Raw genomic sequence first — 27,985 nt, 5'->3', positions numbered from 1 at the left:
TAACAAATTAATAGAAATTTGTGTATTTTTATTTTTTTTCACCTTCAGGCTCGAGATGAAGTGATATCTGTGCTAAAGGCAGAAAAAATTGACCTGGCATTACTTGAAGCGCAATATGGGTTTGTGACTCCGAAACGAGTCTTGGAAGCCCTTCAGAGAGATGCCATCCAGTCTAATGCTACACAATGGCAAGAAGATATCTATGAAAAGCCAATGTGTGAGGTATGTAAAGCTGTTTTATCATATGTTAATGGGCAGGTGCCAGTAACTTTAAGAGCCCTAACAAATTTAAGGATGGGCACCTCCTGTTTTTTTTAAATAAATAATCTTACTTGAGTAAGGTCTGAAGGAATTACTCCCCCCCAATCCCAAATCCTAATCCCCCCCTTACAATTTTTCTTGCATCCCTGCACTATTGCCTAGGTCTTGGGTCTATGCAGTGAGGTAGGTACGGCAGTTTTGAAGTTGATGATGTCATCACTAGGCATTCTGGGGAAGTGAAGGGTTGGAAAGAACCCCTTCTAATGCACTGTCTGCCCCGACTCCTACAGACCCAAGGCCCAGGCAGGGGCGGATCCAGACTTTTGCTCTACCCCGGGCGATTTTAAGGGGGGGGGGGCGATTTAGGCCACGCCCCCTTTCTAATTTCTAAGGCTGCCGGCGGCTGCACAGTATGTGCAGGTCCGCTCGGCAGTGACAGTGTGCTGCCCCGCTGCTCTGATTGTGTTTAAAACACAATCAGAGCAGCCGGGCAGCACACTGTCACTGCTGAACGGACCTGCACAGTGTGCAGCCGCCGGCAGCAAGCCCCTGCTAGCCCCCCCCTGGATCCGCCACTGGGCCCAGGTAATGGGCACCAAGTAGAAGTTGCGGCACAGGTGAGTATATGGGAGGTCAAAGGCTGGAATAGTGATAACACAACATTGCTGTTATAAAGTAGCAAAGTCTGCTGCAATAATGGTTACTGGCTTTTATCTCACTGCCCTTCATAGAACTGAAAGCAATAGCTATAATAATAATTCTGAAGTGAAAATCCTACCTACGCTTACTATGCTGCTGGTGGCAGTGTGAATTCTGTACATGCGAGGAGTCACATATTCACAGCAGTGATATTAGTTATTTTAGCCCAGGGAACATGCCTCCTAATATAAACCACATATATTTATGATACCATTGCCAAGGACACCTTATATCATAAAAATTAAATTCTTGCTGCCTTACTATACTTAAGAGTACTTTCATTTAAAATCCCATTTTATCATAGCCTTAATTCATCAGAACCGACATAAATCATAGTGTTATTAAGCTTTTAAAACAAAAATAATATTGGAACTAATGAAAAATAGCAGATAATATATTTCTTTGAACTAACGCTTCAATAGCTGCCAGTCAACATATAGTTCTCTCTCCTATTTCAGACATAGCACTTTTGTTACAATGTAACCTTTCCAGTTGAACTCTATCTGCTTTCAATTAAAACTTGAAATGGTAACTTGGAAAGACTAATATTTTAGCCATTTACAAAGATGTCTCTCTGTAGGCCTAAAGTGGGAGAAATCCATTTTGACATGTGGACATGATGTCAGCACTTGGCCGTATACACAGCAGGATATTGTCCTGATTTTCATTACGTTTGCTTCTAAATAAAATGTATTGCGGCTCATTTGCTGATTAGGTATTTTTGTAGACTGACAGCTTATCCCTAAATGACTGAAGTACCAAAATGAGTCTGGGAAGTGTGCTGGGTTAATTGAGACAATGGCTTGGAGATGTGCTGCCTTCTTTGATTGTTAATATATACACACATGGATATGTATATTATGGCATTCCCCCAGATTGGAAAGGAAAAGTATCCTGAGATCCGCAGGACATGCACAAGTCAGGCTCTTTTATGAAAAGCAACTTAGGTGCAAGTGGGGTTCAGACTTGAATCGGGCCACAATGTGCATTGTTAGGCAAATTTGGACAAAAAGGATGAACGTGTGCTACATAATGTACGATCCCAGCTAAGTCCAAACATTGAACATGTGCTTTTATTTATACATGGGAAAGATGTAAATATCTCCCATTTATCAAAGTTTTACAATCGCAACATTTGCACAAGTCTCTTGATGTGGAGATCAACGTAAATACAATATGACACTTTGTTCTCATTATTTATTGAAATAACAGATATAACAAGCGTATTGTTCTATACACTGTATGGAGCTAGGCAGTTTATCAATTATTTCCTCAATAACAGAAACATGGAAGCGTACAGTAAGCAACTCCTCATTACATTTTCTCCTTAAAAGGGGGTTATCCACCTAATATAATAAATGTTACTGCAACCTTCAAAATGTTTTTGCATAGCACAGAGGAATGTATAAGCTAGGTTATCCCCCTGTGCAGGTTATAATTAAACACCTCTTTATCTGCTCTGTCAGATGTTTGGGCCTTTCCTGGCCAGGCCACGCTCTCAGGTATAAGACATCCCATCCCACTGAGGTTTACACAAATCCCTTGCCATAGAGCCACGCCCCTCAGCTATTATTACACTTCAATTAAGATTGGCAGGATAGGTCTGACAGGAGATAAAGCAAAGATGCAAATGCGAGGAGGTAAACAAGGTAACAAGAATATTTTTTTTATATATAGATCCATTAATAATCATATTATACAGAACACTTTACATATGAACTACCTTTGTGCAATACACGGTGCAACGGTAGACTCATGCCACTGCCCCTAACTCTCCATTCAAACACCGGTACCCATTTCTTCACTGCACGGATACAAGCACAGCACAGTACAGATTGAACGTCAACTTGCTGTCTCGATCCTCTGCACATGACTCACATACTGGTCAAAAGGCCGCAGCATGGTACAGTGATCAAACAGCTTTGGAATTCTATACTGGTCGAATGAAGTCTGCATTATTATTATTATTATTATTATTATTATTATTACAGTAGATTTGTAAGGCATCACAGTGCTCCGCAGCGACGGACAGTAGGGAAGAAAAGAACATACATAAAACAGGACATACATAAAACAAGGACATACAACACAGACAAAATAAATGCAGACATGAAAACAAAGGGTATGAAGGACTCATTACAGAGCTTACATTCTATTCTGTAGAAGAGGGCACAGCTGAAACAAGAGGAGCGAGTGGGGCTTAGAGCGGAGATTGGGACAGCTGTGAGGGTGTATTAGTGTGAATAGTATCATCAGGGATAAGGTAAGCTTTTAAAAAAAACAAACAGTTTTTAGAGGATGTCTAAAGATTTGAAGGCTGTGGAAGAGTCTGGATGGGCCTGGTAGGGAATTCCATAAGTGGAAAGCAACACAGGAGTAGTCTTGTAGGCACGAGTGAGAGGTGGTTACCAGAGATGAGACAAGTTGCAGGTCAGAGGTAGATCCAAGAGGGCAGGAGGCAGGGCCATCTCTTCCATTGGGCACAATGGGCAGGTAAATAAAAAAACAAAAAGTAAAAAAAAGCAATATATATTATATATATATATATATATAGGGGCCCCGGAGCACTGCTTTGCCGGGGGGCCCATAATGTTGTTAAGAGGGCCCTGGTGGGAGGGAGAGTATTTTGATATAAGATTTGAGCTGTACGTCTAGAAAAGTCTTTTGAAATTCCCTTAACCCATTCCTGACTGGCATGAATATGGAGGCAGCAGGAGGGCTTTACTCCTAGCTTGTGAATGTGGCAGCCATGTGCTCAGCTCCATGGCCCCATGCCAGAAGTGAATGATAGCCTCAGGTGCCAGTGATCCGGCCAGGAACATTCATGGTGACCACCCAATGCAAACACCTGAGGAAATCCTGTGTTATCACAGTAGCAACATCATCAACAGTTTCCCTATAGATTCAGTGTAAACTGTATGGAACATTCCCTGATATACCAGCTGCTGTTACATCCAAGATACAGGTCCCCTAGGTTAAGTAAAAAATAAAATATATAGTAATAATATACCCAGTTTCTAGGCCCTACCTTATATATAGTGCATAGATTTGTTATGGTTATGCTCAGAAGGACTAGAAAAATATTTTTCAGGTAACACTAATTGGATCATAGTAGATATGGGTGAAATAATGGAAAAGAGCACTTTACATTATTGCCATGTTTTTCCCTGTGTAATGCTTTTAAAAACAATATGTGATTCCTTAAAAATTATGTAATTCCTACCAAAATATTCTCAGTTCAATCACCATAGATCTATTGGACCTGGTCTGGTTGTATAGGTATAGAATACCTACTCCTGATAAATCTGGGGTATGCTTATCTGTGGCAACAAACCTCAATAAACTCAAAGGTATTGTTAGCGTTAACGGAAAAAAACGAGCGCTCAAAAAATCTTAGCGTTAATACGGTAATTACTCGCGGAATTTCAGCTCGCCGCTCTGAGCGGCGAGCTGAAATTCCGCGAGTAAACTACCGTATTAACGCTTTTCTCGCGCAATATTACCGTATGAACGGTAATATTTTTTGAGCGCTCGTTTTTTTCCCATTAACGCTAACAATTGAATACCCCTATAAGTGCCCGGGGGAGTGAGTGTGCAAATTGTGATTCCCACGCCTACTTGATGATGCAAATCACGTCATCAAGACACACCCACATCTTCCCTTCCTACCTCAGATCCGGATCTTCCAGAGGAAAGTATGCTGATAATCGATTATCACAATTATCCCACTATAACTGTATCCATACCAGCTATATAGAAGCCTCACTGTGAGCATGACCTGCAGAGCACTCTCATGTTGCCGTGATCACCTCACACCCCAGTTTACTTACTGGCATTGCCCTATCAGAACAAATGATTTTCAATGTTGTAGAAATGTATTTGCTATCAACATGAAGAGCACAATATATCCCATTACAAGAGAAGTGACTGTAACAGATCCCAGCCAGCTAGGAGTCTAGAACGGATCAGTTATTAGGGGCTCATGTAGAATTGGAAGCATGAAAACACCCTGCATTTATGTGCATGTGATCGGTCAGATGCTTCTCACTATGAATCCAGCTCTACAGCATAAGCGCCAGGTGTAGCTCAAAAAAACAGACAGTGACAGCAGTCAATGCGGAAGTGGCATTAACCTTCTTGTACACAATATATTCATATAATGGAAGTAATATATACACAACAGAGAATATTGTCTTGACAGCATTATTAATAAAAGTGAAAGTAGCATTTACCATACAAAATATAAGTAAATACAAATTAAATTGAATACCAACACTTGTTATTTGCCTTTTAAAATCATATGTGAGTCTTCTTTCCTGCAGCAGTCCAAATGGAAATATCAATTAAGTAATGGAAATAGACGTCTGTGACTCCATTAAATATGATCACCACGCTAATGAATCTAGTACAAACATCTGGAGAAGACACTAGTTAGTGAGTGCTCCTGCGTCCAGGTCTACATTAGCCACAGTTACATGAACACACCCTGACTGTACACAGCCTGTATTTACCTGTCCCGTATCCCTTTCCTTTAGGAGTCGCAAGTTTATGATGCAACTAAATCTGCTTAGCCAAGTATGTGTACACATGTTTGGTGAGCATTCATGTATTTTATACAAATAAAGCAAATCTATGTCCAACTTTACTTGAGCCTCTTCATTAGAGATGCTCAGGCTCGGTTCCCCGAGAACCGAACACACCCGAACTTAGCAGATCTGAGTACCAGGCAGTACTTTCGGCCGCCCTCGGACTTGAAAACGAGGCAAAATGTAATTGTTACATTGTCGCATCTTGCAAGCTTTGGATTCTATAAGTACCACCCTCCACGGCGATCCAGCGCCATTTCACTGAGGGACACAGAAGGGGTAGCATAGTTCTTGGCAGTCTCTAGTGCAGTTGGGCAGCGTCATAGGTAGAATAGAAAGAGGAGGGGTAGCAGTGTTCTTCAAAGTCTCCAGTGACATTCAGGAGAGCTCTATTGCTCCATTGCTAATTGTCATTGCTGAAATATAAATAATAGGTCTGGCAGGCTTGGTCTTCTAAATCTGCAGTCACATTGTACTGTGTTATATAGGTAACATACAAAGAGGAGCGCTCCATTGCTAGTTGTCATTGCTGAAATACAAATAATAGGTCTGGCAGGTTTGGTCTTCTAAATCTGCAGTCTTTGTTTGAAAGTGTATGAAAATAATATTGTGACCTGTGAGGTGGTCACAATTGACTGCAAATGACTTGAATTTAGTGTTATTGAGGTTAATAATATAGGGGGGGCAAAAATATGTGATTTTAGCAAAAAAAATAAAATAGGGATTCTAACCAAAACATAAAGTTAATCTAGATCCAAAACTAGAACACGGGGGTCAGTGAACATCTCTACTCTTCATACATAAAATAAAAAAAACAAAAAAGTTTCTAAATTTAGGATTAGTTACTTGTGCAATTGTTCTAAAAAGAAAATCAATTTTGCATACATATTCTGTCAAACATAATATATGGCTGTAACAAATCATACATAATAATGCTTGACGTGTCTGTTACATAATTGGTTGCTTTGGCAGAAAAAATATTAAATCATTTAATCAAAAAGTTAGTGTATCATTAGAATAAAAAATAAATAAGCAGAACAGCAAAGACTGAAAGACCATGTGACCACTTCACACCTACTCAGCCCCTCGCTACCTGTATAAATGCTGATACTAATGTCAAATGATCCATTTGGTGAATGTTATAACGTAGCATCGTCACGGCAATTACTCTACGTACTCAGAAATACAATATACTTACTAAATAAAATAATACCAGACAAACGAGAGTATAAACAGACAGATGGATATAAATCAGTTTCTTTTTTGTAATGGAGATTGGCCAAAGAATACACAAGACCCTCAAGAAGCACAGAAGTTAGTAATTTAATAGATAAGCAATATATACAGTTTCTTTTTTACTAATAGATATGGGTGGATTGAGATATGTTTTTATAGCAATTGCAGTTCTATAAATGCCCTGCCTGTAATAAATTAAACGTTTTACGTAAATGGTGCCCTTTTGGTTAACTAAACAGCTATTAATCTAGAATTAGGTTCAATGTAGTGCTGTGAGATTAGGAGGAGGAGGACATATCTGTGTACAATGCAAGTTACTCAGTATTCCTTATTAAATATAGGAAACAAATGCAATTTGTACTTAATCCTGTCCGTGGTCTATTTCTGGGCACTTCAGATCCAGTTTCCTCAAACTTAGCTCCTCCCCCTTGAAGTTTGTCCATTTATGATGTGAGTGAGCTTTCTGTACAGCGCTGCGGAATTAGTGGCGCTATATAAATATCTGATGATGTCACTAATTGACATGCCTTGTGCAGTCTGCAGCACTACTGGTTAGGAACATGTGTGCGACAAAAGAAAGGAAAAGGCACTGCCCATGATTACATATATTTCAGTACATTTACATACATATCTGTGCAACCGATAGGATTTGCAATGATAACTCCCAGTGTAATTTACGCCATTGGTTAGAAAACTCTGTTCAGGAGAGAGCTTTCAATTTTCCCAACATGTATCATTAGCTGTGACTTGGGGGACTATTTATAAATGGGTAAAAAGCCCTAAATCCAGTGAAAACAGGAGATCAAGGACATTCCAGCTAACAAATCTGATTTCCTGCTGTCGAAAGGGTATGGCTTCATCATAAATAGGCATGGTTTAGGCGGATCTGGTCTATGCAGAGAGTAGGCCGTTTACCGCCCAACTCTCTGCATAAGCCAGAGCAAAATAAACATCTTGCCATGAAGAGCCCTGCAACTTAGTGGAACTCTGTGCACACTGCATACACTGAGGCGCACGTTTCCTATGTTGTCCATGGTCTTAAGAATTATTATACTGTACCATGTACAGAATAAAAACAAAAATTAGGTTCAAGTTATGTTGGGAGCTATATATGCAAACTGGACTCTTATGGATCTACAGCACCTATTTGGGGGGGGGGGGGTTACATAAAACGTAAGATTATGTTTAACAAATAAATACTTTTAAGTTTTGGGGGTTATATATCAGAAAACAAATAAGACAGATTAGGTGCTAGGTGATTCACAGAGAGAGTGATACAGTGATATGATATTCAGATATTCAAAAACAATACTAAATTTCTCATATAGGAATAGGCAGCCCCTTTTTTCCTAAAACACTTGATTGTAAGTAAATATGCAAAGATATATACTTACTCCTTGCCTTCCCCTGTTTAGTAGTTTAACCATTGCAAGGGATGCTGTCAATCAATTAAGCTGGAGTAGGTAACGTGTATGTGTGTATCCATATGTGTCTCTGTGTAAATCATACTTGTCATTCATGATGAGCACCATACATGACATTTACAGCAGTATACAATACGCAGACATCAACGATCCATAATACATTATATAAAACAATATTAGACTAAACATAATTATACAAAGACCAGACCTCTACTAGTTAACAGATTACACAGATAACTTGGTAATGCAGATCAAATTATTTACGGGACAGTGAGAGTGATGGTAGTAACCAGTGAGAAGTAGGCCTGAGCTTAAGAAAACAGGGCTAGGGAAACAGGTGTGGAGGTACAGAGGGTGACGCAATAGAAGAATAAAACACAAGGAAAAAGGGCCCTGCTTGTGAGAGCCGACATCCTAAAGGGTAGGGGAAGACACAAAACGGGTGGCACCGAGCGGGGGAGTGGAGGTTTTAGCACAGGCAATTGAGTTAGGAGGAGGGCTGATCGGCTTGAATAGAGAAGTGGGTTTTCAGGGTATGTTTGACGCACTGGAGAGAATAGTGGGAGATCAGGAGCAGCCCGAGTGAAGTTCTATATGCATGTGGGTCTATACCTGTTGCCAGTGTACAGCTTCTATTATGTGGCTAAGAGTTGTAGTTTGAATACCTATGGATCAAGACTAAATGGGGACAATATCTTGCCAATCACCGTGTATTGACCAAATTGCCAATGTCACTTTGACCACTGGCAGCCACATTACACAGGCCCAACTGACAGACAGTTTTCAAAGAACTCATTGAGAGCCACCGTGTCTCTAACATACTGCTAGCCACGTTGCCAGCCAGCATGTCTCTAATGTCTATGATGTATTTCAAAATAGCTAATGTGGCACATGCATAACAATACTATGTCACCTAAATTACTTGTCATTTCCTAATTTCCTTTCTGCTAAAGAAGACAGAACCTCATTAGCTCCCACGGATTTGACATTCCTGCATGCATCTTGGCTTGTACTTGGCCTGTAGATTTACTGTGATTAAATCTGACCATGCCTGAGAAAGTACAAATTCACCAAGACTAATTGTAAGTTCTTTAAGTTCTTAATGATTTTCTGGAACACCTTCAATCACCACAACAAAAGTTCTTCTTAACTTCAGAGGGTTATCATTTGGCGTTTAGAAAGTTGTTTTGTTTTAATAAAGACCAATTGCTGTAAATATTCAAGTGTAACTTCATACTGCCAAATATACTGATTTATTGGCTATTAATGCTGCACCATTACACAGTAATGGCAGTTCAATATGCATTGGCAATAGGTGTTTACAAGGTGCTAGGGCTTACATTCAACATAGAGTAAATAAATAATGCTGTACAGCTCATAGGAACTTACATTCAGTATAATTTATGTGTACATTTTCTCATATATAACCAATCAAGACAGCTCGAAGAAATGCATAAAGAAGGTTTTTTTCCATGTTGTTTTTAATACTGTGCATGCTGCATGTTGGGTAATATTCTATGTATGTGCATTATGTTCACAATTACAGATTGCAAGCGACATCTGTTCATACTTCTGTAGTTAATAAGTTGGTACGATATATTAATTGACACTATGGGCTAGATTTACTAAACTGCGGGTTTGCAAAAGTGGAGATGTTGCCTATGGCAACCAATCAGATCCTAGCTTTCATTTATTTAGTACATTCTACAAAATGACAGCTAGAATCTGATTGGTTGCTATAGGCAACATCTCCACTTTTTCAAACCCGCAGTTTAGTAAATATACCCCTATGTCTACTATACAAAACTTAGCTAAGCTTCGCTGGTCAGTTACTATTTAATCTCTCTCTGAGGGAGTGTACTATCTTATTACTGTATAATATAAACTCACATTTATTATGTTTTGGTCTCATTCTCTGTGGTGGGTGGTACATATTGTGTATCCTGCCCATATGCTGCCCAGTATTAGTTCTCCAGTTATTACATAATTATCTCTTCTCCCCTCGATATGTTTCTCCTTGACCCTGCCTGCTATCATTGTTGAATTATCTGTATTATGACAAGATTGTTATCTTTGGAAGACTCTGAAACTCCTTTCACCGGTCTGGTAGAAAATTGTCTTTATAGAACATAGATACAGTAGATAGTTTTTAATGAAGAACTAACTAGGTGATGCCCTGAACTAGAAAAAAGTGGGACATTATATCACTCCTTCGACTTCCCAGTAAGATCTCTGTGAAGCTGGCTACACAGGAAGTAATTGTCTTAGGGAATTTGGCCGATTTCTGTCATTTGGTGATCAGCACCAACGGTGGATATTAACATGTATGCTCACCTTTTGGCTACCAAGCTCTATATAGATACACTACCCTCTGTTTATTGATGTATAGAAAGCTGTATGACTGAGGGTGTGAATATTTTTGAGGCTATTGAGAACAGTACTGACCAACTCTGACGGAGATGAAATTGTTGATTAAACCGATTAATTTTACTGGTTAGGAAAGTGGCTTCAGCGTTAGGGTCAATTCCTGAAGAGAACTGACCAAGCTTCGCTACCTTGAAAAGCAGTGGTTGGTCGTGTTCTGGTTTTCTAGTTAGGCAGAGGTCTAACATGAAAGCAAATACTTATCATTGCTTACACATTCTCCTTGTGATTTACAGCTAGATAAAGTTGTGGAGAAGCACAAGGATACTCACAAGAGGATGTTAGAGCAGCTTCTACTGGTGGAAAAATCACAAAGACAAACTCTCTATGACTTAGAGGATGAAAAGAGAAAACATACAGAATACATGGAAAAAAGTGATGAATTTACCAACTTACTGGAGCAAGAGCGAGAAAGGTAAGAGAGTGTAGTGACTTTTATCATATACAAGGGAGGGAAAAAATGATCTGTGATAAACATTACGATAAATCAAAATGAAGCACAAGTGCCTAGAATCCACTGTTACTTCAGAGAAGCTGATATTACATTTTGTTTTTATTTCCTTTTGAAATAATATTCAGAAATCTATGTATCTGGGCACCACAATTTTTCCAGCAGAAGCTGTTGCTGGAAGCATCATCTCAAAATCGTTTCTATTCCCAATTGATAGATCCCTGCATAGCACAGAATTATCTTGTGATATGTATAAATCAACATTATGTTTTGATCTAGCGGACACCTCAATGGTGAGAGCTGTCAGCATCTGGCTGGGTGGTTTCCCTAGCAACCAGGGGAAACAAATGAAAACTTCACACTGTCTAGTCATCAATTGACATATCTGAAAAGACAAGCTAGTAGGGCAAGTGATTATCAGATTTTTTACACAGTTTGGAAACCAATATTACAAATAAAAACTAAGGTGGACATTTAAAAAGATCAGGTTGCGCTGAAAACTAATATATACTGTAGCTTGCCATTTGTAGGGTTGTGCACATGGATAAACACTACATATCTGCTGGAGTCAGAACAAATATTCATTATTAAAACACAGCAATAAATACAAATAGCAACTACGTTTTACAGTTGTGTTGTGATCGAGGCAGAGAGGACTTCTCTAGAAGTGTGTACCTAAAGAGTGACTTGTTTGAAATATAAAATACCTATGTAAGTTGGTTATGGTTTGTTCAACATTTCTCACATTCCCTCTAGGCTATATACATTCTACATTGTATAAGTCGTTTACGGTATGTCCTGCCTATGTAACAATCATAGTTAGGAGAGAGAACATACTGTTCTCATTACAAACAGGCTTTTCCGATTACATCTTTGCTAAAAAAAAAAAAAAAAGTTAAACATATTTTATGAAACAGGGAGTTTTGTTAATGATTGGAGCAGTGTTATGGATACAAGACTATTAAGAAAGAAGTAAACAAACCTACACATATGCCAGTTTTGGGCATCAGGTGGCCTTGGAGTCATATTTTTCCCACAATGGAGGAATTCCCCGTCTTTGAGTCTTAACCTGGTGACTCTGAAGTCACACAGTACGTGCTAAGCATTCTCAATGTAGCAGAAAAGTTAGTGAACAAATAGTGTTGTCTTCTCAGAAGTCCTACTCTTTGGGGGGGATTCAATTCCCCCTGAATTTGCGCGGCGTTAAAACTATTACTGTTTCCCTGAGCTGCGAGCAGAAAGCCGGGTTAAAACTACCGTGATAACGGTAATAAAGGCAATTATTACCGTAATAACGGTAATAGTGCGCAGGCCGCATTACTTTTACCCGTAGCGCCGCCAAATGCATTTGCCCGTTTGTGAAGTCATAGCAGAACCATGAGATTTTCACAAGTGATCTGATCCATCTCTGCGTAAGCACCGAGTGGCCCACTGCTAATACCAAGGGTCACCTGTAAGCCCATGAAAATGTCATGGCCCACCTCTATATAAGCAATGGCTCAGGTTATAGAGCAGGGTTGGCCACAATAATGTGGAATTCAGGAACTAGTGAGAAAAATCTAGGCGCCAATTGGATATTTTAAGCAGCCAGGGAAGATGTGTATCCACTGACATCAGTAGAAATGACATCCGTCAGCCATGTCTAGGCTCAATGGCTACTTGGCTCGTGGGATTTCACAGCCCTGATATAAAGTGAATGACAACTCTACATCTTTATTAAGTGATGTGCTCACAGATATCTTTATACTAACAAAGCACCAGGGCTCTATTAACACAGGCCACACTTCTACTTGCACTGGTGGCCAGTTAGGCTACAAAGGTGATGGCACAAACAGAAAGCATAGGCTTGCTATAAATTGTATAGCTCTATTAAACAACCGCTATTTTTGTATATGAGCTTCCAAAACCTGCCCTTCCTGTTCCTGTTCTTGCTATCTGCATTACAAGCCGGACCTGTCACACAAGTGACAAAACAGAAATCTGAACTGTAATCTCAAAGCACAAACTAGGATAAATGATGTATACATACAAATGGCGATAAGGCAGCAAATGGGGGCAAACTCTGAGATCAATTGTTACATACCTACTTCATATATATACTGTACTTCTGTAAAATTATCAGTAGCAATCAACAGTTTGCTATACAGAAGACGTTTCCGTTGCGGAACTTCTGGCAGAAATACATTGTTTTAGGCTGTTGATAATGTTCCTAGGCAACATTTGCAAGACGTTTACATTTGAAGTTTTAAGATTAGGTTCTTTACCGATTAATCAGTTTTCCATGTCAGTTGTTGATTTTATGTTTTAATGTAAAAAACATTAAGTTCCCAACAGTAGCACTTTTTATCTTAAGCAAAATCTACATCCACAAAATTACTATAAGGGTTTTTTCACCTTCTTTTCTGAACAAATCCTGTAGACTGACTAAGATACAACATGCATTGAGAACCTGGAAAATTAAAACTAAATGCTATTTAGATATTAGAGAGCACTAAAGTGTAACGTATAATCACCCCGTAAAGTCACATTGTGTTAGTTTGTCCATTACATTGTTGCCCTGGTCATATTTCAATGTAAGAGGCACTAGAAGCTTTTGCATATTGGGAACATTGAGCATTATCAACAGTACCACCAATCTATGGTGGAGATAGAAGATTCCTTATTTGGAAAATAATCTGTTCACATCATTTAAACCCAACCCTGCTGTGATGTGGAAACCTAAGCAAACACTACTGAGATGTACAAAACAGAGAAACTCTATAACCCACTTGTATTTTCTCTGTAAAACAAGGTCATTTTTCAGACAGTACCTGCAAGTGGACTAAATACTCACCGGCCTGTCCCATGCTAAACTCATGGGCTCCCACACCATATACTTTCACTGGCTGAAACACTCAAAATTCTTTAATATGCCCTTCTGATCACTTGTGAGCTTACATTTTCATTAAAAAATACCAGCATCGCCATCACCATTTATTTATATAGCGCCAGTAATTCAGCAGCGCTGTACAAACATATTCAATTGTTGGCGTTATAGCTAAAATTCTCGCGGCGTGTGCCCTATTACCGTCATTACGGTAATACTGCGAGTAAATACCGTTATTACAATAGGTTTCTCGCTGCATTTCAGCTCGCAGCTCAGGGAGCCGCGAGCTGAAATCCAACTTACTATTACCGTAATAACGGTAATAGCTTTAACGCTGCGGGGAATTCAAACAATTGAATATGCCCCAATAGGTTTAATCTCCCCTTAAGAGTCAATTAGCTTAGAACTTTACGATTTCTCTCCAGTTTCTTTTATTTTTGCGGATGATATTTTGCAATGAGCACTGCATGAACTTCCAACAAGGCTATTAACTTGCATGTTAATAGGCTTATGTAGCTCTTTAAACACAATGTAAAAATGCTGGAGCCAGAGTCATGAAGCTACTGCCAAATTCTAATACAATATGATTTTTTAAATCCTGTGAAAAAAAATGTCTATCAGCAAGATACATGAAAATGACCAGTGACCCATAACTTAACCTGCATGACTGCACAAACATAATTAATGTAAGTATCCTAATTACCATTCACTGCGGAGGAACGTGTAATACTAAGTGACTCTGAGGACAGGTAGTCCAGAGGCTGGACCTCTTGTAGGAAGTTACAGACAGGAACAATGCTGAATAATCAACTACTGCTTCTATCACAAAAACGCCCGTTGAGCTATTAAATGAAAAATAGCTCAGAAAACGTGTGCAACGAATAAACGGGTCTTTGCCACAGCTATTATGTTTCTAGCTGGTCCTGCAAAGATCAATGTCAGAGATGGAAATATTGCAGGAATCAGTACTCCTAAAGCTGACCATACATGTTTGGATATATTTGTTTGGCCTAATCCCTGAGTGCCTAAACCGACAACATAAGTGGATTGCCAAAAAGTATAGAGGCCACTGTTCTGTGATTGGCCTAGCGAATGTATCATACAGAGCTCAGTCAGTTAGACATAGTGTGCATGCTGACTACTATTCGTCAATCTGCTCAAACATAATGATACAATTTTTAAAGAATTTTTCAAGCTTGCTAAAATGAAAAATAAAAAATGTATGACCTTGTAAATCTTAGGATCACCTTATTAAATCATGGAGTCAATACAAACTGTGATAGCTGTGAATAAATTGGCAGCACTCTCAGTATATTTTTTAGAAATGTTGGACATAATAGAAACAGCTTGTTGTGCCCATAACCCATCTAGCATATTTAAACAATACTGCGACTAACACACCATAAAGTAGAAGTACAACGACCCACAAGTATATCCTTAATGTGGTCCTACAAGGATGTAATACAGGACACAAAGCTGAGATGTAAAAGCAGAGCATGGTAGTCAAGCTTGTATCACTTGCCCCACCCCTATATATCAATCCACCAATCCATACAGTGCTTCTTTACAGAGCCAGGAATCTTGTTAGTCCCACTCTGCTAACACTAAATAAAGCTAGAGCTCCTTCCTAACATAGCATCTTGCTGCACAGGGTGGTTGAACGCATGAAGTACAACACTTAGTCCAGTATAAAACACTTCTATGATTGCATGTATATTATTCAGTTCAAAAATACATAGTGATATTTACCATAGAAAAAAATAGTTACTGTCTGGGAAAATATAACATAGGGCTGGTTGGCAACCTGTGTCTCTTCCAGCATGCTGGGACTTGTAGTTTCACAGGTTGTCAACCAATGTCCTTAATAATCTCTTTACCTTCACTAATAAATATAAAAACTATACAAATGACTCCTAAATACTCAAAAATGACTTCCGCCCCTGAAATGATGTGCACAAAACCACATAACGGGGCAGCACGGTGACGTAGTGGTTAGCACTTCTGCCTTACAACCATGGCCTTATCTGTGAGGAGTTTCTATGTTCTCCCCGTGTTTGCCTGGATTTCCTCCGGGTGCTCTGGTTTCCTCCCACACTCCAAAAACATACTGATAGGTTAATTGGCTGCTAACAAATTGACCCTAGTCTGTGTGTGTGTGTGTGTGTGTGTGTGTGTGTGTGTGTGTGTGTGTGTGTGTGTGTGTGTGTGTGTGTGTGTGTGTGTGTTAGGGAATTTAGACTGTAAGCCCCACCCAATGGGGCAGGGACTGATGTGAGTGAGTTCTCTGTACAGCGCTGCGGAATTAGTGGCGCTATACAAATAAATGGTGGTGGTGGGGGTGTTTGCTAAACCAGCAACACGACCCTTATAAATAAAGATACATTACCATGGACTTTCATGGCAATCTGGCCATTTACCATGGTAATCCGCTTTCCATAACAGAATGTTAATAATATTAATAATGATCATATATACAGTAAAGGCTCCAACCTTTTAATGGTTATAAATGTAGTTATAAGATGATCCAGGCCCAGCATGATAGCTGCTACTGTAGAACATAACATGCTGATGCTATACAGAACTTGTAAAACATTATCTATGCATCAGTGGATGTACGTTCTCACACCCAAACTTTCCCATCTGGAACTTATTTTTAACCAGAAGGAAATGCTGTAGATATGGCATTTCTCCATGTCTGCTGAACTAATTATATGTTTCAAAGCACTTGACTTGTTACATTGTCCTGGTTGGATGGACTCAGTGGATAGTCTTCCTGCACAGCAGTATAAACTATATTAGGGGATGATCTGCTGAATTGATCTTATATGAAGATAAGTGGTGGCCACCAAGTTGTTGTTGACAGTAAAAACTCCACTTTATTGGCCATCGGTGCAGGTAAATTCTAGTTATGATGTGAATGGTAGAACATGCTGCAGAGGTGTAATGCTTAGCACATACCATGCAGATTACACAAGCTGGTTCGATGGGGCTGACTCTGCGCTGAAGCTGATACTTTGGCCATCAGCATTCAGAAGGTTATATAACTATTACCTCAGTATTACAAAGAAAGAACATACTGCCAAATTTCCTATTTATATTTTTGTTTTATTAATATGTGAAACAACATACTTCTGGTCATGATAAAGTAATATCCAAAGTGGTCGAGTCATTAAAAAAAATGTATTCCACTTGGAGAAGCTTAGGGTTAAGACTGAGCTCCTATGTTGGGTCAAATGATAATATTACTCCATCTACTCCCATATAACAAATAAACCTTGTGGTTCTCTTACAGAGACCGGGGCATCCACTCATCCTGGCTCCGTTCTCTTTACGAAGCCCTTGACTCTGGTAACATGACTCCTCCAGATGTTGTGGGTTGGGCGAGAAGCAGTATTATTGCTATTTGTATGATCAGATTCTCTTTATGTAGATGAAAATCAGATTACATTTAGGTCAAATTAATTCAGAAATTCAAAAGGGGCTATTCATTTCCTCTTACCAACCATCTTCTACTGTTCTTTGATGCACTTACACCCTTCCCAATGGATAATGTAGGACTATTACAGATATAGATAAAATGTGGGATGAACCGGAAGAGGGGTAATATAAAGTCCTTAGGGTTTGCTTATGAAGTATTGAGAAGAAAAAAGCCCCAGAAGGGCAAAAAAGCCAATAACACCGTATATCAATATTTTATGTAAGAAAACTGACCCTCTTAGGGTAGTGCTGTAAGTATGCTACTGCTTTGTGTCTTTGTGTGACATTACAGTGAAAGGTGAACCCTTATCTGAGTCACAAGAGAGTAATTCAGCTGTCAAACGGACACTCAAAGAGCAAAAATAATGACTACACATGTTGCGGGCTACAGAAAAGATACGGCTGTGTACATTTTTCCGGCACTGTAAATGTCGCAGCAGGTCAGAAAGGTGGGAGTATGTCGTCATTATATACTGTGTAGACACGTGGACTATGTCGTCAGTGTAATTGATGACATCATCAAAGTCACCAATCACAATGCCGGCATTAAAAGGCCAAAATATCCTGGACCCGGCAACACACTGTCGGAAAATTGTACCCTACCCAGATGATATACCACACACAAAATATGTACAGGGAGAAAAAACACTTATTTGGGAACCTCAAACAATAGTGCATGTTAATTTACATATATATATATATATATATATATATATATATATATATATATATATATATATATATATATATTGTTTTACTTCAATAAGAAAGCATAGTTAATTACAAAGCTTCAGGGCAATATACAGTATAGCAGAGAGTTATAACCGCAGAAACTATAAACATGAAATATTATCATTTCCAACTCTATATAAATATTGTATCTAAGGAAGTGACTAAGAGTTTGGCATCATGGATTTTCAGACTTAAAGAAAATCCTGCAGGACTGTGACCTCACAGCGTGACCTTTCTCTAGGATGCTTGCCAGGTGATGTCATTAGACATTTGCTCAGTGATGTCATACAGTAATCAAAGTTCTGGTGAGCTTTAACATGTACTGTCAATGCATTTCTAATGCATGGTTTACCATGGTGTAAAACCACTTATTCCATTACTTATAATTAGACAAACATGGAAAACTACATTTTTTTTTTCACTATACGCACTAAAATGGTAAAGACTTTAAGTAGAAAGTTAAAATATGTTGTTGATGTTTTTATGCACTGTCTTAGATTGAAGGGTTAAAGTATCAGGTATATGTATAATTAGAGTGCTTCATAGTTTTCATTGCCGGCTCATTGCAGTTTTTCATACCTCCAACAAAGTCCTTCCTCTTCTAAAACATACTTGCCAACTCTCCCAGAATATCCGGGAGACTCTGCATTTTGCGAGAGTCTCACGGACTCCCGGGAGAGTGTGGCAATCTCCAGCATCTGGCAGAATTCGGTCCAAAACGCCGTGATTCACCGGGAATCGTGGCGTTTGGTCCCGCCCCCTGCTGTGAAATGACGCGTTTGCATCATTACGTCACAGGAGCGGGGGCAAAACGACACACATTTTGAAGCCCCGCCCCCCATCACGCCCACCTTCCCCAGCAGGCTCCCGGAAGAAAAATTCAGTAAGTTGGCAAGTATGTTCTAAAATCAAAGGATTGTGCTGGTTATATACATTATGTTTCTTCTGTTTAACGTGCGCTTGACTAGGGTCCGAGCCCTTCCTTCCTTTGTTTGTTAATATTTATCTCTTGCTTATGTATTTTATCCCCATTTTTGAAGTGTACCGTGACATCTCCGCAGCCTTACTTACCATGGCATGGCTTCTCGCTTACAAGTTCATTCTCCTGATCACGCTGCAAGAAGGTTGTTTAACCACTGTGTTCCGACACTTGAGGCAGCCGCAGCTGATCGGGCATTCACACTTCTCCTAGAATATATAACTTGCTAAGGCACTCAAACCTCAAATAAAATATTTGCTTATTGGTGCCTGTTGCAGGAGAATGACTATGTGTCTGTCCACTATTTTGTAAAGAATTCTCACACATGAATAATAGTGACAAAGGCTTTATATAAAAGCTAGGTAAAGACCTGCAATAGGATTATTATTGCACTTTAATTTGTTAATATTTATCTTGCAAATTTACTGGGCCCCTTTAACGCTCAGGCTTTCTTATGTCAATGCGGTCGATCTGGCAGCTCACGGGTGATACCCAAAATAAGTATATGCTTTGTTTTATACCACTGTGCTGAAATATATCATCATCATCGTCTATAATATAAAAGCCTAGTGGCGTGTGTGTGGAAAAAAAAAACCAAGCTGCAGCGCCACCTGCTGGGCGGAGTTATACACTGACCTACTAAATTCTTAGTGTGTGTGTGTGGGAAAAAAAACTCAGAAAGGGCTGAAATTTGGTATACTAAGATGTTTTTAATTTGTTAATTTAATTTGTTAATTGTTAAAAGTGTTTATAAAGATTTTAAAAATATATATATATATATTTCTTGAAGGAGAAGTGACAGTTGGGAGTGGTTGCCGGGGGTGACAGTTGGGAGTGGTTGGTGGTTGCCGGGGGTGATAGTTGGGAGTGGTTGGTGGTTGCTGGGGGTGACAGTGGGGAGTGGTTGGTGGTTGCCGGGGGTGACAGTGGGGAGTGGTTGCCGGGGGTGACAGAGCGAGAGGAGTGTGATACTCAGGACCGCTGAGAGAGATCCCTGTGTCTGGATAGACATCTGGATAGATGTGGCGATAAAGATGAAGGATGAGGTGATGGAGAAAAATGATGAGGTGGTGACATGTGGACAAAACCACGTTAAAAAAGGGCGCTTGCGTCGGGAAGTAACGCTCTTCCCCTGAGGAGGCCTGGGCTAGGCCCAAGTAGCTTGATTTGACTAGAATGCATGAGTATCATGCACGGGTTAACTTGTTAATTTATATAGAGCCAACAAATTCCGTAACACTTTACAATTGGGTAAAAGACACAGTAATAAAACACTACTGAGCAATACAGACAGATAGATATATCCATATTAACTATACTGTGCTATCTGTCCCATTCTCCAAACCTAAGCAGTTGTATCATTACAGACAGACCTGTTAAATTTCAGATTTCATTATAAAAATCTGTCAAATGATCCTATGGTTACTCCAAAAGGAGTACATCTCAGTTGTTTCCATGGTATCAAACATCTCGGAATGGATATAAACCTCATAGTGCTAAAGAGCAGAATTACTTCTTTACAGTGATCACCAAGAGCTGTATAAATATTGACAGCTATGACTGTCCATGGGAATGGGAAACCCACGCTGGAGAACGAATTCTCCAAAAGCTGGATGAGGAATTCAGCAGGAATCCCAGCGTTCATCATAAGACACTGTGAATGGGTGTGAAAATAACTTTGGCAAACAGAGCCAAGATGCATGATCATTTTTTATTATTTACATTTAATTCCAATACAGCAAATTGAAACAATGTGTTGTTGCAACATGAGAAAATACACTTTTTTTTGGAAAGTATTAATATCAGTGACGACATTGAAGCAATGAGTAACACAAGCATGTTGCCCAAGAGATCCAAAGAAAGAACTTCCCTCTTAGACATCATATTGTTTCTGTTAGTCAACATGAAATGTAGGAGATATGTGCAACAAACTTGGAAATGTGTCTTGTAAGATGTCATTCTAGTCAGACAACATTTACACTGGCTTCCTGATTTAATGAATATGATTCAGAGTACTACCAAACCTACAATGCAAGTTGTTTAATATAAAAAAAAAATATTAATTACAATAGGGTTTAGTCATGGCATGGAGTTACATTTCCTCTACATTCTTACTGTCAAAAAGCCAATTGGTGGACTCTACATAGCCGGTGCGCATAGATCTAACTGCTGCGACCGGATAGGAACATTTAGATATCTACAGTAAGGAAATTACAGGATGTGTTTTGAATCCACTGGCATTCAGGCGCTACTGGAACAATAATTATAGAAGATTACTCCTAAGTCATGTGGAGACTCGAGAAGAATTGCAACCCAGTAGCTTCAGACTTAAAGTACAAATGTGACATGTCCAGTTCCTTCAAACCTCCAATCACGCCACAATTTGACAGATTGGGGCAGATTCCTAAGAACATCGCAGACGCACATTTTTACCGACATTACGGTAATAAACAATGCCGATTTTTGCTCACGAGCAGAAATCAGCGTTACTTCAGTGAAAAAAATTTTCACACAAGGGGCTAGATTTACTAAGCTGCAGGTTTGAAAAAGTGGGGATGTTGCCTATAGCAACCAATCAGATTCTAGCTATCATTTTGTAGAAGGTACTAAATAAATGAAAGCTAGAAGCTGATTGGTTGCTATAGGCAACATCTCCACTTTTTCAAACCCGCAGCTTAGTAAATCTTGCCCAAGGTGTGTTGCGTCTGTTCTGGAAGCATATTGTGTGGATATTTAGGGAAATGAATCTGCCCCATTGATTTTAGAAACAAGGCATTTTAGGGAAAAATGTGCAAACAGCAAATATTACTCATGTACTGTGTTTAAGGGGAGCACGGCTATGCACACAGTGGGTGTGGGCGTAGTAAGAGGTGGGTCACTTGTTTTCTTTAAGTGATCATCCATTTTATGCATTGCAATGCCCAGCATACAAATGCAGCATTATGCCAGAAATGCTGCAAACATGCCAAGGTCCGACATTCCAATACAACAGTCCCCAATACATCAGTATAATCCAACATATAACATTTATCCAGCAGTACATGGAACTAGGTGCCCAAGAATCACAAGGAACTTTGGTGAGAACTTTTTTTCGTAATCCCGGAGTGAAAAATAAAGACTTGCTACAATCAAATGGCAGCATAAATACTCAATCTGCAGGGAAATCACTTTTTGTGCCTGCCATGAATTTCTGGTGATAAAGTAATCCCCCCCCCCCCCCCCCCCCCCATCCCCTTCCTGTACAAGAGGTTTATCTACATTACACTTCATCTGACATGCTGCAGCCCAGTTTCCCATATTGTAGCAAGTTAATATCCCGCTCCGTGAACCATATACCCTAACTAAGCACTTTCCTCCATTGCAATCTGGCTGGACCAACCTGTAGCACTGAGCTTCATGAATCCAACTCCAATTTTCTTATAGATTGTAAGTCTGTGAGCAGGGCCCTCTTACCACGCGTGTAAATGCTTGTTTTATTACTGTGTTCCCAAATGTAAAGTGCTGATGAGCATGCTGGCATTGTATAAATATATAGAGAGAGGTTAATATATAATACTGTTCCATCATATCACTAAAACTCAATCATAATATAGTAATTGCATTAGTATTCAGTTTCTTGTTCACAGACCAAATGAGAGAAAATAAAGTTGCTTAGAAATACATGTTTACTTAAACAGTAGCTGGCCTAAGAATCTGTGCAGCTGCAAAGCTGTAGATTACACATGAAATCATCATTTTCTCAGGATAAGTTGTCCAGGATTCTTTACAACAGTCAGCAAATCAAACAAATAAGAAAACACTGAAAAGTATATTATATTTGAAGGCATCAACTGTATCTAGCAACACAAACACAAATTTCCCACGGAAATTAATTCTATCAATAAAAACTGTAAATAGTACTACCTGCTGCTAAATGTGACATAACTTAATTTTATATTTTAGAAAGTATTACCTACAACACAGAAGTCCTAGATTTGTGATACATGAAATAATGATTCCTGTTAGGGAATTCAAATTCACGTTCCTCTCGACCCTGCCATATACCACCGTACCTCCACTCTCTCTCCTTTGACGCTTGCCAGCACCCAGCCCACCTCCTCAACCTGTCCCTCTATTAGCATCTTCCCTTCTGCCTTCAAACACGCGTTTATCACTCCCTTCGTCAAGAAACCATCACCTCTCTCTCCAGCTACCGCTCTATATCTGTACTCCCGTTCCCTTCCAATCTTCTTGAACATCTAGTCTACAACCGTATAACACACTTTATCACTCTTTGAGCCTTTACAATCTAGCTTCTGAGCTTACCTTCTTTCAACCACCCATTGTCATGTCTCCTCCCATTTCTCTCAAAGTTGAAAACAAGGCCCTCTCCCATGCTACCTCTGCACGCTGCCCCCAAAACTGAAAAATGGATAAATCAGTGGCTAAATCAATGGGGCCAGATGGGATACAGCCAAGGATACTAAAAGAGCTTAAAGGGGTTCTGGTAACACCACTACCTGAATTATTCAACCAGTCACTAGCTACAGGAAGAGTTCCAAAAGACTGGAAAAGAGCGAATGTAGCCCCACTGTACAAAAGTGTAAGCAAGGAAAAGGCAGCAACTGCCAACCAGTGAGCCTTACATCAGTAGTAGAGAAACTGATGGAAACACTCTTAAAAGAAAGAGTTGTAGAATATCTCAAATCCAGTAACTTACAGGATCAAAAACAGAATGGATTTACTGTAGAGAGATTGTGTCAAACAAATCTTACTGACTTTTTTGATTGGATGACTAAAGTAATAGATCAAGGGAGGGGGGAAGGGTAAAGCTTTTGACACGGTCCCACATCTCAGACTGTTAAATAAACTCAAAAGTTTAGGATTGGATTCTAAAATGGATGAATGGATAAAATCTTGGTTGCAGAATAGAAAACAGAGAGTTATAGTAAATGGATTTAATTCACAGGAGGGAAAGGTTACCAGTGGATTACCCCCAGGATCTGTATTTGGACCAGTGCTTTTTAATATCTTTATTGGTGTCATTGCAAATGGTACAAAAGGGAAAGTATGCCTTTTTGCAGATAACACAAAGGTATGCAACAGGGTAGACACACCAGGAGGGGTAAAACAAATGATTGATGATCTAGGTAGATTAGAGGAATGGTCAAGAGAGTGGCAACTACAGTTTATAGTCAACAATTGCAAAATAATGCACTTGGGTCTCAAAAACCTAAAGGCTTAATATAGTATTAATGGCACTATAATGGAAACTCCTAAGGAGGAAAGGAATCTGGGATTCACTATTTCAGGTGACTTAAAGGCAGGTAAGTAATGTAACAAAGCAATGAGAAAGGCAAGTCAGATGCTTGGTTGCATAGGGAGAGGAATCAGTAGCAGAAAGAAGAAATAATTCTACTGGATAGGTCATTGGCACGGCCTCATCTAGAATACTGTCTACAGTTCTGGAGGCCTTATCTCCAGAAGGATATAAATACCTTAGAAACTGTACAAAGAAGAGCAACTAAAAGGTTGCATGGCCCACAGCACAAAACTTACCTGGAAAGACTAAAATATCTTAATATTTGTAATTTGGAGCAGAGAAGGGAAAGGGGGAACATGATAGAAACTTTCAAATATACCAAGGGTTTGAACAAGGTACAGTAGGGAAACATTCTACAAAGGAAGAGAAGTATTAGACAACGAGGACATGCACTGACACTGGGGGGAAGTAGGTTCAGAGAAAATCTGAGGAAAAATTACTTCACAGAAAGGGTAGTGAATAAGTGGAACAGCCTCCCATCAGAGGTGGTAGAGGTTAATACAGTAGAGCAATGTAAACATGCTTGGGATAGATATAAGGATATCCTTACAAAGAATAAAGGATCAAATAGGGTTTGCAGTTACAATAGGTTAAAAAAATGGGCAGACTAGATGGGCCAAGTGGTTCTTATCTGCCATCAAATTCCATGTTTCTATGTTACAGGTCATCATTGTCTGCCCTCATCTTCACTCATAACATCCAGTCCCTCGCGCAATCCTGTTGCCTTCACAACATTGCCAAAGTATGCGCTTTCCTCTCCCTGAATGCCACCAAGACCATTGTTCATGCTCTTGTCACCTTATCCCCTCCTCTCTGGACTGTCTGTCACACATCTGTCCCCCTGTCTATCCTGAATGTGGGGACATGTCTAATCTTTCTCTCCCACCCTTCCTCTTCCACTGTGCCTCTCTGCAAAGACCTCCATAGGCTTCCCCATTTAATCCAGAAATTATGCTGCTTACCCTTACCTATAAAGCCCTCTTTCACTCCTCCCCAAGCTACATCTTTGACCTTGTGAAGAAATGCTCACTATATGCCGTACTCCATTCTACTGATGATCTTCGCCTCTCCTCCTAACACCTCACACATCCGTCTGCACAACTTTGCCTGTGCTGCTCCCTATCTTTGAAACGCACTGCCCTGCCTGACCAAACTCTCCCCCAATCTCCATTCTTTCACGCACTCACTCAATACTCACCTCTTCACACTTGCCTACCCACCCCATCCTTACACAACTCCCTCCTTGGGCTCCACCTGAGAATTTACACATGTTTCCCACTACCCCATCATCCATTTATTTCATTACCTCTCACAAGCATGGCGCCTTCTATCTCCTGTCCACACCGCCTTGTCCTTTTGTAAAGGTTTCTTTATGTTTAAAGTCAGATCTTCATCTATTGTTTGTTCCCTTGCTCCAATAATTATTTGTGTTATGTTCGGTTTGTGTATTGCTGGCTGTATTAAAATGGTCCAATAGTCTTTGCTGTGACAATTTGCCAACTTTACAACTTCTGATAAGAGATGAATGGGAGTGATTATGTTACAAAGTAATCAGGAACAAACACCAGCACTTTTATCCTATTCATCTTAATCTTACAAAACAGTGGTTTCACCCAATCCTTCAGAAAAGTTCCTTTTTCCTAATAAAAGGACCCTTTAGTATTTTAACACTGCTGACACTTGTTTGTAGTCACGGCATTAGGGTTTCTGGGATCCGTCTCGGGACCCCTGGGGCTAGCTGTGGCAGGAGTGTAGTGGAAACTGGGAGGCTGGCTGAATGCCTTACTCGTAGAGCTTGCTCTAATTCTGTATACTGGAAGTTAGGAGGAGTAATGCTGGACTGGACTCCGTACTGAAATAAATGCCTGGAATCTGGAGCTGATGGACTGAAACCTGGATGAAGGAACAGGGGGGGGCCTGAACCCACAACCAGAGACTCAGTACCTCCAAGAACTCAGAGTCTCAGGCAAATATAGTACCACAACTGGAACTGGGAAGACTCAGAACTCAGGCAGAGGATATACAGGGGTGCCAACCTCCTCAACAGACTAAGCCTGAAATTGGCCCTGAACAACTCAGAACCTAGCTTAGGCCTGGAACTGGAAGTTGGTGCCCCGAGACACAGAAATGGCTTCAGAAGGTGGATGACTCAGAACAACATCCTACTACCCAGATAGCCAGTAGGAGAGACAGGAATAGATTGATGAGAGGAGGATCCACACAGAAGATAACAGCTGGAATCTGTACACAGCAGAAAGAATGAAGGTGAATCCACAGGAGGAATAAATAACCAAAGTATTTATTTCAGCAGGCAGAATGAAGCTGAATTCACACAGAGGGTTAATGGTTTGCAGTTCATATAACAGCATACACGATGAAGCTGAACTTACTCAGAGAGTTAATGGTAGAAATCAATAGAACAGCAAACAGGGTGAAGCTGAATTCACACGAAGGATGATGGTTGAGATCTGTATACAGCAGACAGGATTGAAGCAGCAACCAACAGCAACTGTGGGAGTCTGGAACCAGGAACTAGGAAAGTGTTGCACTGGCAATTTGCTGATTGCAGGAGGAGACTCTTATAGCCAATTGGTGGATGAGATCAGGTGTTCAGACTCAGCAGGATGTTTAGCAAATGTCTCACCCAAGAAGGCAGCCTCCATTACTGCAGACAGAAGTCACGCTTGTCCCAGGATAGAATTCTGCATTTGACCAGGAGGGAGATGTACGGTGATATGGTACTGCCGAGTGGTGTAAACAGAACTAAGACCACGATTCGTGACATTTGTTTGATGCAGCTGACTGGATGTCTGAAGCACTAATTGTGAACCCTGAAGATGAGAAACACTGGGCCTGACCAACCCCAACACATACACAATTAAATTGTAAGCTTGTGAGCAGGGCCCTCTTACTTCTCTGTTTTTACCCAGTTTTGTTGTATTACTGTTTGTTCCCAATTGTAAAGCGCTACGGAATCTGCTGTCGCTATATAAATAAATGCTGTTGGTGATAATGCTTATGATATAATTAAACACCTTCTATGTACAAGTTAAAATTAGAGCCTTTCTAGAGCACTGCTTATTGTGACAATTTATTTTAAACTGGTGCTCTTGAAGGACTAGTTATATTTACAGGATAAATGAAGAGAGTAATCTAATGTATTACTGTAATATTTTATATTATTGCAGAAGTATGTGAAAAAATTAAGATGCGAGACAGGGGTGAAAGGTTAAGCAAATATGTCAAGCGTGGATAGAACTTAAAAGTTGTTTGGTCAGTAGGAAACTATCAATTTTCCTGATTGAGATGCAATTCTCAAGCATATTTTCTTAAGTTAGAAAAACAACTTGGACAATAATACCATTAGTTGGTGACAGAGTAATTAAACTACCCTTAAGTACTGCAATTATTTTCAAATTTTATCAAGTATGCCAGACAAAACATGAGAAACCAAGCCCAAAGACTACTTATCGCAACTAAACCTTGATTTCCTATTAAAGGGAGGGGAATTTCTCAAGATATAAAGGAAATAATTCCACCTCCACTCA

The 27,985-nt window shown here is 39.7% G+C and overlaps 2 protein-coding genes across 2 annotated transcripts in view; one reads left to right on the top strand and one right to left on the bottom strand.

Annotated features, from left to right (window-relative positions):
* LOC142139424 (filamin A-interacting protein 1-like) overlaps nt 1-11,049 on the top strand; it is a 107,028-nt gene extending 95,979 nt beyond the window's left edge. The window contains exons 3-4 of the mRNA XM_075197015.1: nt 49-222; nt 10,867-11,049. Of these exons, the coding sequence (XP_075053116.1) occupies nt 49-222; nt 10,867-11,049 (357 nt within the window). The remainder of the gene's footprint in view (nt 1-48; nt 223-10,866) is intronic.
* The window catches only part of CMSS1 (cms1 ribosomal small subunit homolog), a 236,656-nt gene that overhangs the window by 125,424 nt on the left and 83,247 nt on the right, over nt 1-27,985 (bottom strand). The gene's annotated exons all lie outside the window — the stretch shown is intronic.

Source organism: Mixophyes fleayi, chromosome 2 (assembly GCF_038048845.1).
Source record: "Mixophyes fleayi isolate aMixFle1 chromosome 2, aMixFle1.hap1, whole genome shotgun sequence".
Lineage (NCBI taxonomy): Eukaryota > Metazoa > Chordata > Amphibia > Anura > Limnodynastidae > Mixophyes > Mixophyes fleayi.
This window is presented reverse-complemented; position numbering and strand designations above follow the sequence as displayed.